This window comes from Carassius gibelio, chromosome B19 (assembly GCF_023724105.1).
Source record: "Carassius gibelio isolate Cgi1373 ecotype wild population from Czech Republic chromosome B19, carGib1.2-hapl.c, whole genome shotgun sequence".
NCBI lineage: Eukaryota > Metazoa > Chordata > Actinopteri > Cypriniformes > Cyprinidae > Carassius > Carassius gibelio.
In genome coordinates, this window is record NC_068414.1 from 28,381,566 (window position 1) to 28,393,267 (window position 11,702).

General features: G+C 35.5%; 2 protein-coding genes and 1 non-coding gene across 3 annotated transcripts; 2 read left to right on the forward strand and 1 right to left on the reverse strand.

Annotated features, from left to right (window-relative positions):
• Window positions 1-477: 477 nt before the first annotated feature.
• On the reverse strand, window positions 478-2,961 carry LOC127979344 (cellular retinoic acid-binding protein 2). The gene is made up of 4 exons (XM_052584717.1): window positions 2,772-2,961; window positions 1,716-1,894; window positions 1,321-1,437; window positions 478-878 (listed from the first exon to the last, which is right to left on the reverse strand). The coding sequence occupies exons 1-4, from the start codon at window positions 2,863-2,865 to the stop codon at window positions 828-830; spliced, it is 441 nt and encodes a 146-aa protein (XP_052440677.1). The 5' UTR covers window positions 2,866-2,961; the 3' UTR covers window positions 478-827.
• Window positions 2,962-6,047: 3,086 nt separating this feature from the next.
• Window positions 6,048-6,150, forward strand: LOC127981065 (U6 spliceosomal RNA). Its single transcript, XR_008160046.1, has one exon. It is a non-coding gene; the product is annotated as a U6 spliceosomal RNA (small nuclear RNA).
• A 687-nt stretch (window positions 6,151-6,837) lies between these two features.
• LOC127979314 (28S ribosomal protein S21, mitochondrial) lies at window positions 6,838-8,328 on the forward strand. Its single transcript, XM_052584675.1, has 2 exons — window positions 6,838-7,003; window positions 7,874-8,328. The coding sequence occupies exons 1-2, from the start codon at window positions 6,921-6,923 to the stop codon at window positions 8,052-8,054; spliced, it is 264 nt and encodes an 87-aa protein (XP_052440635.1). The 5' UTR covers window positions 6,838-6,920; the 3' UTR covers window positions 8,055-8,328.
• The last annotated feature ends 3,374 nt before the right edge of the window (window positions 8,329-11,702 follow it).

The window sequence follows — 11,702 nt, forward strand, 5'->3', positions numbered from 1 at the left end:
ATTATTTAATTAAACTTTCAGAATCATTTGCCCTAGATTTAGAATAAAGCAACAGTTTAGATCATGAATCTGGCTGCAGAAAGACAAAAAGAAAGAGAAATGACAGCCGTTCTCTCTGACCTCATGCAGTAACTAGCTACAGATGGGAGAAAGAGCAGAGGGAATATAACCTTAAAAATATGAAATTATTTTTCTTTTCTAACGTTTGCTCATTCTTTCCGTACCTCTCCCTCATTCCCCCATTACTCCTTGCCAGGAAATAATTCAACAATTGATGTAAACTCATGAAATATAAATTTATAGTGCTGTTCAAAACTGTAAGTGGTTGGATCAGGAGACAGAAAACAAGAACAGACACAAAGAAAACTTTGAAGAAAAGGAATGAGGCAGGGAATATCTGTAAAAGTGCAAACCAAGGCTAGTGTCAAAGAGATTTCTATATCCAGGGAAGTAAATAACAGTGAATTAGTCATGAGATTTTGGGGGGTTTATGAATAGAAAGGTTTATTGCCAAAACATGTTTGATTAATAAGCCACATTGTGGCATAACATGAAACAGAAACAGAAAATGAACAAGCCACAATAATAAATACACTTTTCAGCCAATTCACCAAAAAGAACACTGCAAACTTGCTATAATCTTTATACAAGTACCGTCTCTGACCCTTCAACCATGTCTGCTTTTCTACCACACAAACTTAGCACATGTCTAACATACAAAAAGTGTAAGGAACAGGCTATTTGTTCAATGATAAACTAGAGTTTTAGCACATTGTGGACAAGGCTGAGATGGAATGGAATAGAATGAACTGAAATCTAAGGATCCTTCAGTCTCGTTCATACACACGGGTGCAGACGACATCTCCGGCTCTCATGGTCTGGAAGATAAACATCAGAGATGTTAAGAAACCACCAACTAACTGATTAAACCATTTAAGATCCTGATCCGATGGGCTTAAACATATGAACAGATGTTATATATGCACATATCTGACCAGATCTTGTTCTCTGAATTCAAAGAATGCTCTTTTTTTTTAACCATGCAACACTGATTTACCTAAATGAAAGTTACAAAATATCTATTAAGAACAAAAAGCACAGACACTGAGCGACCTGTTTACTGTAAGTGGCCTAAATGGGAGCAGTGTGACTTCTATAATAATGTGAACTATATGGTGAGGAATGAGCAACAATCTATTATTGTTAAGTGTTGAGCTTTTAAGATGCTCATTAGAGTAGGCTAGTAGTAGTCTATTTTATATGCTAGTGGCATAATTCAATTAAAAATATAAACATTATTTTTGCAAATGGTGCACTTACGAGAATCATCTGGCCATCATTGGTCAGTTCCCGTGTCCATGATGTCTCAGGCCCCTCCCCCTTCTGCAGCGTCTGCTCGCAAGTGATCTTACGGTCAGTCTCCCATTTTGGAAAACTCTGGCGAGAAATTGTTAGAAACAGTTAGTAAATAGATTTTCATTTGAAATGTCTTTATAGAGTCTCAAAGTTGGTTGAAGACATACATGTTTGTGTGTATAGATAACAGTGAACTTTCATCATCAAATAAAGTTATTGTTTACTTGTAAAAAAATTAAAAATAATACTTTTAAGACACTGATATTTTCTAATAGTAAATCGTATGCAATACACTAAAGTTTAACAGTAAACAGAGAGAAAAATATGATGTGCTGAGATGCATGGATGCGTGGCATTACTGTGCAAGGGCGTCCATCCACCGTAGCCTCGCTGAAGGACTCTCCCACCGTGAAGGACACATGAGTGGTCCGCACACTAGTGGAGGTCTGAATGGAGAGACTTTCCCCCTGCTGTGTAATCTCAACAGCTGGTTTGGAAGCTGCTGCAACTGCAATCTTCCTCAGAAAGACATTTACGCCTGTAGAACACACACACACACACACACACATAAATTAAAAGGCCATTTATCATTAGAAATCAAAGCCATTTTTCCTACAGCCAATTTCCTGTCCTTAACAAGTGTGTCCAATCTGCACTGGACTGTTTTACTCTCTAAATAGTCACATATTTAAGCAATCAAATCTGTTACCACAGTCTTAATGTTCACACCAAGGAAATCTATACCTTTTAAATACAGAGTCAAGACAGTGAATTCATTCTCGTCTTTATTTCATTAAGGGGCAACTGTGTACTTGGTCTAAGTGAACTCCCCCTTGAGTGAATAATTGGGGTCGAGGGACGGTGTGTCTACAGAGCCAAACGGCTGGCCGAGGGGCCCTGTGTCAGGGTTTGTGTGCCTAATCACAATCCCATGAGGAAGTGAAGCAGAACATTTTTTCATGCAGCTTTCCATTGATTGTCCTCATGGTCAAAGCAAGACTCAGTTTGACTTGAACAAAATATATGTTTTTATAAATAAATAAAAGACATTGATATTCACTCATGCAAGGGTTTCTTTTGGTTTATTTTCTTGTCAGATGATATCAAAATGGTTAATTTTAAAACAAAGTAGTATTGTTGCTCATTTTAAAGTAATAATACAAAATATGTATATTAAATTAATTATGCAAACACTTATTTTTTCGAGTTTTTGATTACTTTTTTTTACAATCTAAAGAAAGTTACACTACCTTTACATTTTTGAAACATCACAAAATATTTTTTTAATTATTTGATAATAATTAAAAATATAAACCAATACGAATACAAAGTGCAAATGAAAAAAAAAACTAAATATTTTATTTTAATTATCTTATATATAACTTTTATAATACAAACGAATCTTGAAAACTCACCGAGAGCTTTTAGAAGTTCCTCGAAATTTTCGGAACTTTTCATTTTCCAGGATCCAGAAAAGTCAGCAAATGTTCGCTCCGTGTTCGCCTCCATGTTTCTGCGTATCTTTGCTTTCAGACAGTTGTTCTGGACCGCTCTTCTCTTCTCATCCGCCGGCGTTCAGCAGTCTCTCTCTCTCTCTCTCTCTCTCTCTCTCTCTCTCTGTGTGTGTATGTGCGCTGAGTTCTCGACCAATCCGCAGCGTTTGCGCCTGTGTCGCGTCTCACCGGGCGGCCGCTACTCGCGCACCATGTTCTTCCAGTAAAGATTCAGAAAGACCCCTATTTGCCCCACCATTTGGCTTGAGCGATCGGGTCATATACCGCTAAATGCTTTAGTTGCATCCTAATATATGTTATTTGTCATCTAGCAGGCCCTTTTATCCAAAGCCACTTGCAGACTCCTTGTTCGTGGATCAATCATCAATCGGACTTTGTACTTCAGTTGTTATACTTTAAGTTACATTTAGTTGTCATCTACTGAATCTGAAACTATTCCATTCTGAAGATTTTGTCAAACAAGGAGCTTTTGTTTAAAAACTGAAATTGTGTAAAATACATGGAAACCCCCATATTATTCAGCTCCCTTTCTCTTACAAACATGCCAACAAAGACATGTCATGCTGAGCTTTGTTAGTATTCAGACCACAACAGTCAGCCATTGTCAGTCAATCATATCACAGCTTCAAATCTCGGCTCTCTTCTGTCTCTTGCTGAGAGCTGCTGTGTCTGTGTCCTAACAAGACTCTGGTTTTGAATTTGCATTTAGTTTTGAGGGAATTTATGTTTCAAATAAATTTAAACCAACCACTATTTGTTGAGGGCGAGCATGATTTCACCAAGTACAACATGTACATGGATCAACATCCTTGTTGATCCTGGAACAACATTCCAATCAACCAATCAAAATTGAGATGTAACCTTTTAGGAAATATCTGTTTAAGGCTTACAATCAGGATTAGTTGATTCTACACTCTAGTTAATCAGCTATCATTTCCATCTGATTTTAGGAATAAATTATGGATAGGGTTAGGTTCATAGGGATTGGGTAAAGTTTATATTTTTGGACAATAATGTTGATCCAGGATCATCAGAAGATGTTACTTGGCAATATCACAGCGACTATTTGTTGAGATATATACACTATATATATTTTATAATAATGTAGTAAAATCATATTTATAATAGTGAAATATAGTAAAGCAATATAGAACTTAAATTAAACAAGTAAAATGTAAAATAAAAGTAATATTTACGATATCTAAGGATATCTAAAAATTCCATTTTCTACTAAAGTTATGCAGAGGCAAAGTTGTACAGCTGATATAGCATCTGATTAGATCAGGTATGTCATAAACATTTATGTTATAAAGTTCTGTTGGTCTGGAATAAAAAGATTCATCTTAAAATTCTTTACAACAAAAGACAACACTGTATTTTTGCCTATTTTGCACAGAATTACCAATTTTCAGACCCTGAATCTTGATTATTTATTTTTTCATGTATTTCTTTATAAGCATATTCATATTTTACCATCGGCTATGACCTTAATAAATGATAAAGCATTATTAGTTTTTTTTCATAAATTCCATTTATTCTCTCCAAACCCATTCACTCTCTCTTTCTCTCACTGTGCTCTAATCTGCTTCACTTTATTTAGTTTTTGTTCCTTTTGTGCACGTCTCCACATTCCTCATACAAATGGCGTGAAAGAAGCAGTGAGGAGACAAGAAGCAAATGGAGTGTTTGAGTGGCCAAAAGGGAGCCAGGGAGGAGAGAAAGAATGAGGCCGTGTAAACTGAAACCACATCCTCTTCTCCAAATGCTCAGAGGTAATTACCAGACGATTCCTGAGTTGCTCCCCACCCGTCCCTTTTCTCTCCCTTTACCCCCTGATCCCACCCCTCCGACCAAGAACATTTCAACAAGTCTGGCTAAGAAATGATATCCCTGGAAATGGAACAGAGGAAAAGCGGAGGGGGAAGACGAGTGAGAGAGAGAGAGAGAAACTGTATATTTTCAGTCAGAATGGAGACAGTGGCAAAAGTTCAAGCCGTTTTCTTGCTCTCACTTTGAATGCTTCCCCTAAAAGCACGTTAGCAAGTCTTTCTTTGAAGTGGTCGAGTGAATAAAGCTACTTGAATTTGAATGAGAAAACAATCCTGATCCCACACTCACCTACTACTGACCCCATTATCCAGGAGACGATGAGGAATCCATGTATGAAAGAGAGACAGCAGAAGGAGGGGGAATATTTCTACATAAAAAGTCAATTATTTGGAGAGAGCAGTCTCTCATAACAATCACTGATGACCTAAGTGCAGATGCCATAATAAACTGAAGAGCCTTTCATGGCACAAAACATAACAGAAGTTCAATGGGCCTTATGAATGTAGAGCAGACTTATAGTTAAAGGTTTATTTCACCCAAAAATGGGCCAACTTAATTTGATATTTTTAGCCATCTATTGAAATTTTATCATGACACTTTCTGTACCTCTGAAAAACATAATAACCTGTTACAATGATACTCTCTGGGAAGCCAAGATATCAAGAAACATGTTTCTTAATAAAATGCTGTTTTCATTTTAAAAGTTAGCTGTACATATGTGATAACATGCAGTATTTTAAAGGGATAGTTCAGCCAAAATGAAAATTCTGTAATTAATTACTCACTTTCGTGTCATTTCAAAAATACAAAAAGTAGCATCAGTGGCTTAATATTAATTTTGCGAAGCTACAAGAATAAGTTTTGTGTGCAAAGAAAACAAAAGTAACATAATTTATTCAACAGTTATTCTCCCAAAGCTACCCTCTTCTGACAATTTGGAGAGTACCACGGCACATGTGCATGCTTTCCTCAGAATTTTATCAGCATTTTTTACATTAAGCATGCACACGTTTTTTCCTGATTGATTAGGGAAAGCACACACAAGAGTCGTGATACTCTCCAAAATGGCAGAAAAGGGTAACTTGGGCAGAATAAAGGCCCGTTCACACCAAGAACGGAAACTAAAGATACCGATAAAGATATAGTTCTAAAAATGAAAAATAGGTCAATATTAAAGAATAGCAGAGTCCATACCACAACTATAAGGATAAAGACACAGAGAAACGATATCATTACAACCACTTTTTAGAATGATTTTTTCCCAGTTGATGAACGATTAAACGATTAAAACATTGACAGACAATCAGAATCCATCCTGCTCAGAATCCATCCTGCTCAGAATCCATCCTGCCACGGTGGCACATATACTAAAATTGGATCGATACAGAGAAGATTAGCATAGCCCCTGTGAAAGGATGACATGCAAATCTGTGAAACGCTCCATCATTTTTGGGAAGTCATGACCTAATGGTTAGAGATTTGGACTTGTAATCCAAAAGGTTGCGAGTTCAAGTCTCGGGCCAGCAGGAATTTTAGTGAATGTACTGCACTCTCTTCACTTTCAATACCACGACTGAGGTGCCCTTGAGCAAGGCACTGAACCCCAATTGCTATCCAACAGAATAAATGGCTGCCCACTGCTCCGGGTGTGTGTTCACTGCTGTGTTTGTGTACTTTGGATGGGTTTAGTCTCTGGTTAAATGCAGAGCACGAATTCTGACTATGGGTCACCATACTTGGCTGTATGTCACTTTCACTTCTTTTCTTGTCGAATCAACAAAAATGTTTCCCAGAGAGTATTATTGTAACAGGTAGTAATTAGGTTTTTGAGAGGATGCAGAAAGTGTCATGATAACATTTCAAAAGATGGTTAAAAATATCACAACTAATATCAAGTTGGCCCCACATATAATAACTCCTAATCTCACACAGAGTAGTCGCTAAGTTTAGCTTTTTATTTTCATTCTGTTAGGTTTCTCAATGTCTTGTTTGAAATAAAGCTAAAATCAAATCCAATTTACCTGAATTGGCCAAGTGATTCCTCTCAAGTGATCGATTGTTGAAAATACACACAGTACATGTCGTCCAAGAAGCTCAACCGTTAAATCTTTTAATGTCTATTTGGCGCCACCTAGAGTTCGCGCGCTTAATTCCAGGAACTTTCTGAGCGAAAAGGCGGATTTTCCAGCCGTGCACAATTGATGGTAACACGGACGAAACATGGCGAACCACCTTCGCTTCGTCGCTCGGACTGTCATGGTGCAGAACGGCAATGTGGATGCGGCCTATGGCGCTCTGAGCAGGTACTTATGAGGTGTCTGGAGACTTTGATATATGTATATGAAATGTTGTTATAAATACTTAAACACGTGACCATATCATAACATGCTATATGTCAAGTGATGTAGACCTAATGTGTTCTCAGTAACGGTCGGTCATTGAGATGATACGTTTGAGTTATGTATGCATTGGGGTACTGTACAGGCCAGGGGGTTTTAAACTTGCAAAGTTGCAAACCCAGTGATCCCTCACTCAAGACTCTGTATCAAACGTTTTTTTCATATTAGCTCATAATAACTTGAGCATTAGTATATTATATAATGATTAACAGGTCAGTAGATATAAGGTAATTTACTATAAAGTGTATAAATCTCACATTTACATCCTAAAGTATTTGTTGACCAATGCTGCCTGTGATGTCATTTTAGTATTATTAATTGTGTCCTTGAACAGTTTAAAAATCACACTTACTAGTCTGAATGTCTTTAATAATTTAAATCTCAGTGTGCTTTATTAGCATTAAAATCTATTTGCATTGCCAAAAATTTTGCAGGATTATATAAGCTCTGATGAGAAATTATGCAATGTCAAATAATAGCGCAAATAAACAAGTAATATTAACATATTCAATGAAATAATAATTCACAAAACAAAACAAAATGAGATCAAGTAACAGTCATAGGTAAATCAAATAAAGTAGTAATATCAATATATAAAAAAATGATTTTTGTGTTATTGCAGAAGTTTCTAAAGAGGGTGCAGGTGAGTTGTAGTCTTGCAATATGATCAAAACTCTTACCATTGGTTTATGCAACTCAATAATAGAGTATGATATTTCATGTTTACAGATATTGTAGTTGTTACATGCTCTTTCTCTGTCTTTTTGTCTGCAGAGTTCTGTCCACTGATGGAATAATTGAATCTGTGAAGCGTAGAAGATACTACGAGAAACCCTGTCGTAAGCGAGAGAGAAAGAGCTATGAGAACTGCAAGAGAATCTACAATACTGAGATGGCAAGAAAGATATCTTTCGTATCAAAGACACAAAGACAAGATCCATGGCTGGGATGTTAAGATGACATAAACTGACGGTTTGTGTCGACCAACACATGAGTCATGCACCGTGATCTGCCTCAGAAGATGAAGATCCACAGGAACATTTTATACGTTCACCATTAAAAAGTAATTGGAGGACTGTGTTGTGATATTGCTGACTTAACATGTAGACTTACTGCTGTATGTTGTTAATAATAAAAAGCTGTAAAATCATCATAAGAAGTTTTCATGTCATTTACAACAACATTATGAACAATAGATGCTTTGCCAATAAATATGAATTTGTGTTTTATCAGATGTAGAAAGTGTTTTTTCTGAAATTTGAATCCTGCTTTGAGCTAAAAAAGTGCACATTAAGCAATGTTTAAAGTAGAAAACATTCAAACAATGGGTGACAGTTTATGACCATTTAAAGCAGGCATGAAGGGGCAACAGATTAAACATAGTCATGTATAAATCTTATCTTCTCTCCATGCTAACATTTAAAGAATACAAAAGTTAAATTCCTTATTTGGTGAAATGTGAGGCTTAACAGGATTGCAATTTGCTAAATAAGATATATTGCCTGCCTGGTATAACCAGAAATAAAAAAAAGAGGCTAAACCAGACTTGTGTCCCATGAGTGACAGTTCCTTGAGCAAACAACAGGGGCTCTAGATGAATGCAGACGTTATCTGACTGGTTACTCACTAACAGGGTGAAAGTCTGTTTAAAAAGAAATGGTTAAAGCATCACAATGAGTCCAAACCTTAAGTGTAGTCTTTACAAGCTGCATATTTTTCCACCATCAGATAAAAATGAGTAGAGAAAACTGAAATTGTGAAGACATTTCATAATTGCATACTACTAATTATATAGATATTAGCCAGCTAAAATACTAAAATACAAGTCCTCTATCCATGATATTGCTTTCTCTAGTGATAAAGTTGTCTCATCCGATCCAGGAGAGAAATAGGCACTGATCAAGCACCATTTAGAATTGAAAAACTGTTCAAAAATATGCTACAAATATGCTGATGGATTTTGATGTGAGAGAACAACAGGGGATATAGTTTTCCTCTGGAACAAGCCTATGGACTTGTATTTTGGCCAGGAATTACTATTTAAAGTTAAAATGCCTTGAAGATGGATTTATTTCGTACAAATATACACCTTTTCACTTGACTTCGCTTTACATCCTAGACGGCCTGAGTTGTAATTTTTGGGTTAAATAGTTGTTTCAGATGAAGTTACTATGTAAATTGTCTGCTCTGGAGTTTTCAGTCTATGGAATTTTAGGCATGTTAAACTGAATTGTGAAGTATTTGTTAACTGGGAGGAACTTTGTAGTGTTCTTTCACTGCGTTCAAGGTCAAATGTGTAAGACGGGGGATGGGTCTCTTTCTCTTGAGCTGTGGATGGGGCCTCAGCTCTAAGCAGCTGAAGTGGTTTGCTTTCCATGAAGTCATGTTTGCATTTTAGTCTATAACCATATTACATGCCTCTTCTGCTTCTCTTTCAGTTGCTTTTGGTACATAAACAATGTTGTTCACAATTGTTGTTTATTCACTCCAAAGTCTTTTACCCAGAGTGGAAGTTTGAATTATTTCCTATTTTTAAAGATAATTATTGTGCCCAAAGCTGTGTTTGTTTTATTGTTAGAATTGTGCATGTTAAACTGTGCACAGAAAAAGATCCAAAAGCTGTATAGCCATGTGACATTGTGACACAGATTTAACAATACTCTTGTATGTAAACTATGCAAGGGGATGGGCTGCTGGGTTAGTGAGTTCACACAGTATAGGTAGAATGGAAACTTATCCATAGGCACTCTACTTCTTGCAAAAATACTGTTAAATACTGTGTAATAAAGAAAATAACTAAGATTTTTTTAACTGTATTTATATTTAACTGTGTGTATATATATATATATATATATATATATATATATATATATATATATATATATACATATATATATATATATATATATATATACAATTATGCTTTTAATTTCACTAATATGACACATTAGTGTTATTATAGTGTTTATATATACAGTCATGGCCAAAAATATCGGCACCCTAGGTAAATATGATCAAAGAAAGCTGTGAAAATTCATCTGCATTGTTAATCCTTTTGATCTTTTATTTAAAAAATTCACCAAAATGTATCCCTTCATTGAATAATAAGAATTTACAATGGGGGGAAATATCATTATGAAATAAAGTTTTTTTCTCTAATACACATTGGCCACAATTAACGGCACCCTTTTATTCAATACTTTTTGAAACCGCCATTTGCCAGTAAAAGGTCTAAATGTTCTCCTATAATGCCTGATGAGGTTAGAGAACACCTGACAAGAGATCAGAGACCATTCCTTAATTCAGAATCACTTCAGACCCTTTAGATTCCCAGCTCCATGTTGGTGCTTCTCCTCTTCAGTCCACCCCACTCATTTTCTATAGGGTTAAGGTCAGAGGACTGGAATAACTATAACAGAAACTTGGTTTTGTGCCCAGTGACCAATTTCTGTGTTGTTTTTGAGGTTTGTGTTTGGATTATTGATATAAGATATAAACATGGCTCATTATAAGATTTCTAACAGAGTCAGTCACTTACTGATTTTTTATCTGTTGGTATTTGATAGAATCCATGATGCCATGTGTCTAAACAAGATGTCCAGGACCTCCAGCAGAAATAAAGGCCCACAACATCAAAAATAGAGCAGTATATTTCATTGTACATATCGGGTATTTTTTATCCCTGTTCACCAAACCCATCTTGAGTGTTTGCTGCTAAAAAGATCATTTTTAGTTTCATCTGACCATAGAAGCCAGTCCCATTTGAAGTTCCTGTCCTGTCTGATAACTGAATATGCTTTAGATTGTTTTTGGATGAGCTAGGATAATTTTTCTTCAAACCCTCCCAAACAACATGTGGCTGTTTGACAATTTTTTGTTTTCTGAACCCGATTCTTAATCATTGCCCTGATGGTGGAAATGGACATTTTCACTGCTCTAGCTCTTTTCTTAAAGCCACTTCACTAATTTGTAAAGCTCAATTATCTTTTGCTGTACATCAGAAATATATTCTTTGGTTTTTCTCATTGTGGTGGGTGATTAAGGGAATTTGGGCTTTGTTTTCCCTCCTCTTTATACTTCTGTGAAACAGGAAACCAAGGCTGGATAATTTCATGTTTATAATCACCCTGGAATGCTTAGAATTGTGAATATGAATGGAGATATACTTTAGAGATATATTACTCATGAGCTTTTCTAGGGGTGCCAATAATTGTGTATTTGAGAAAAACCTTTATTTCATAATGATATTTCCACCCATTTTAAATTCTTATTATCCAATGAAAATATACATTTTGTGATTTTTTAAAATAAAAGATCAAAAGGATTAACAAAGCAGATGAATTTTCACAGCCTTCTTTGATCATATTTACCAAGGGTGCCGATATTTTTGGTCATATATATGCATTATATATTTAATGCATATATACTTTAACGGCGATTTTCTCAGTATTTATATTTTTTTGCACCCTCAGTTACCAGATTTTCAAATAGTTGTATCTTGGCCAAATATTGTGTTATATAAAAAAACCCATAAATAAACAAAAAGTTTATTTATTCAGGTTTCAGATGATGTATAAGTCTTAATTTTGAAAAATTTGCACTT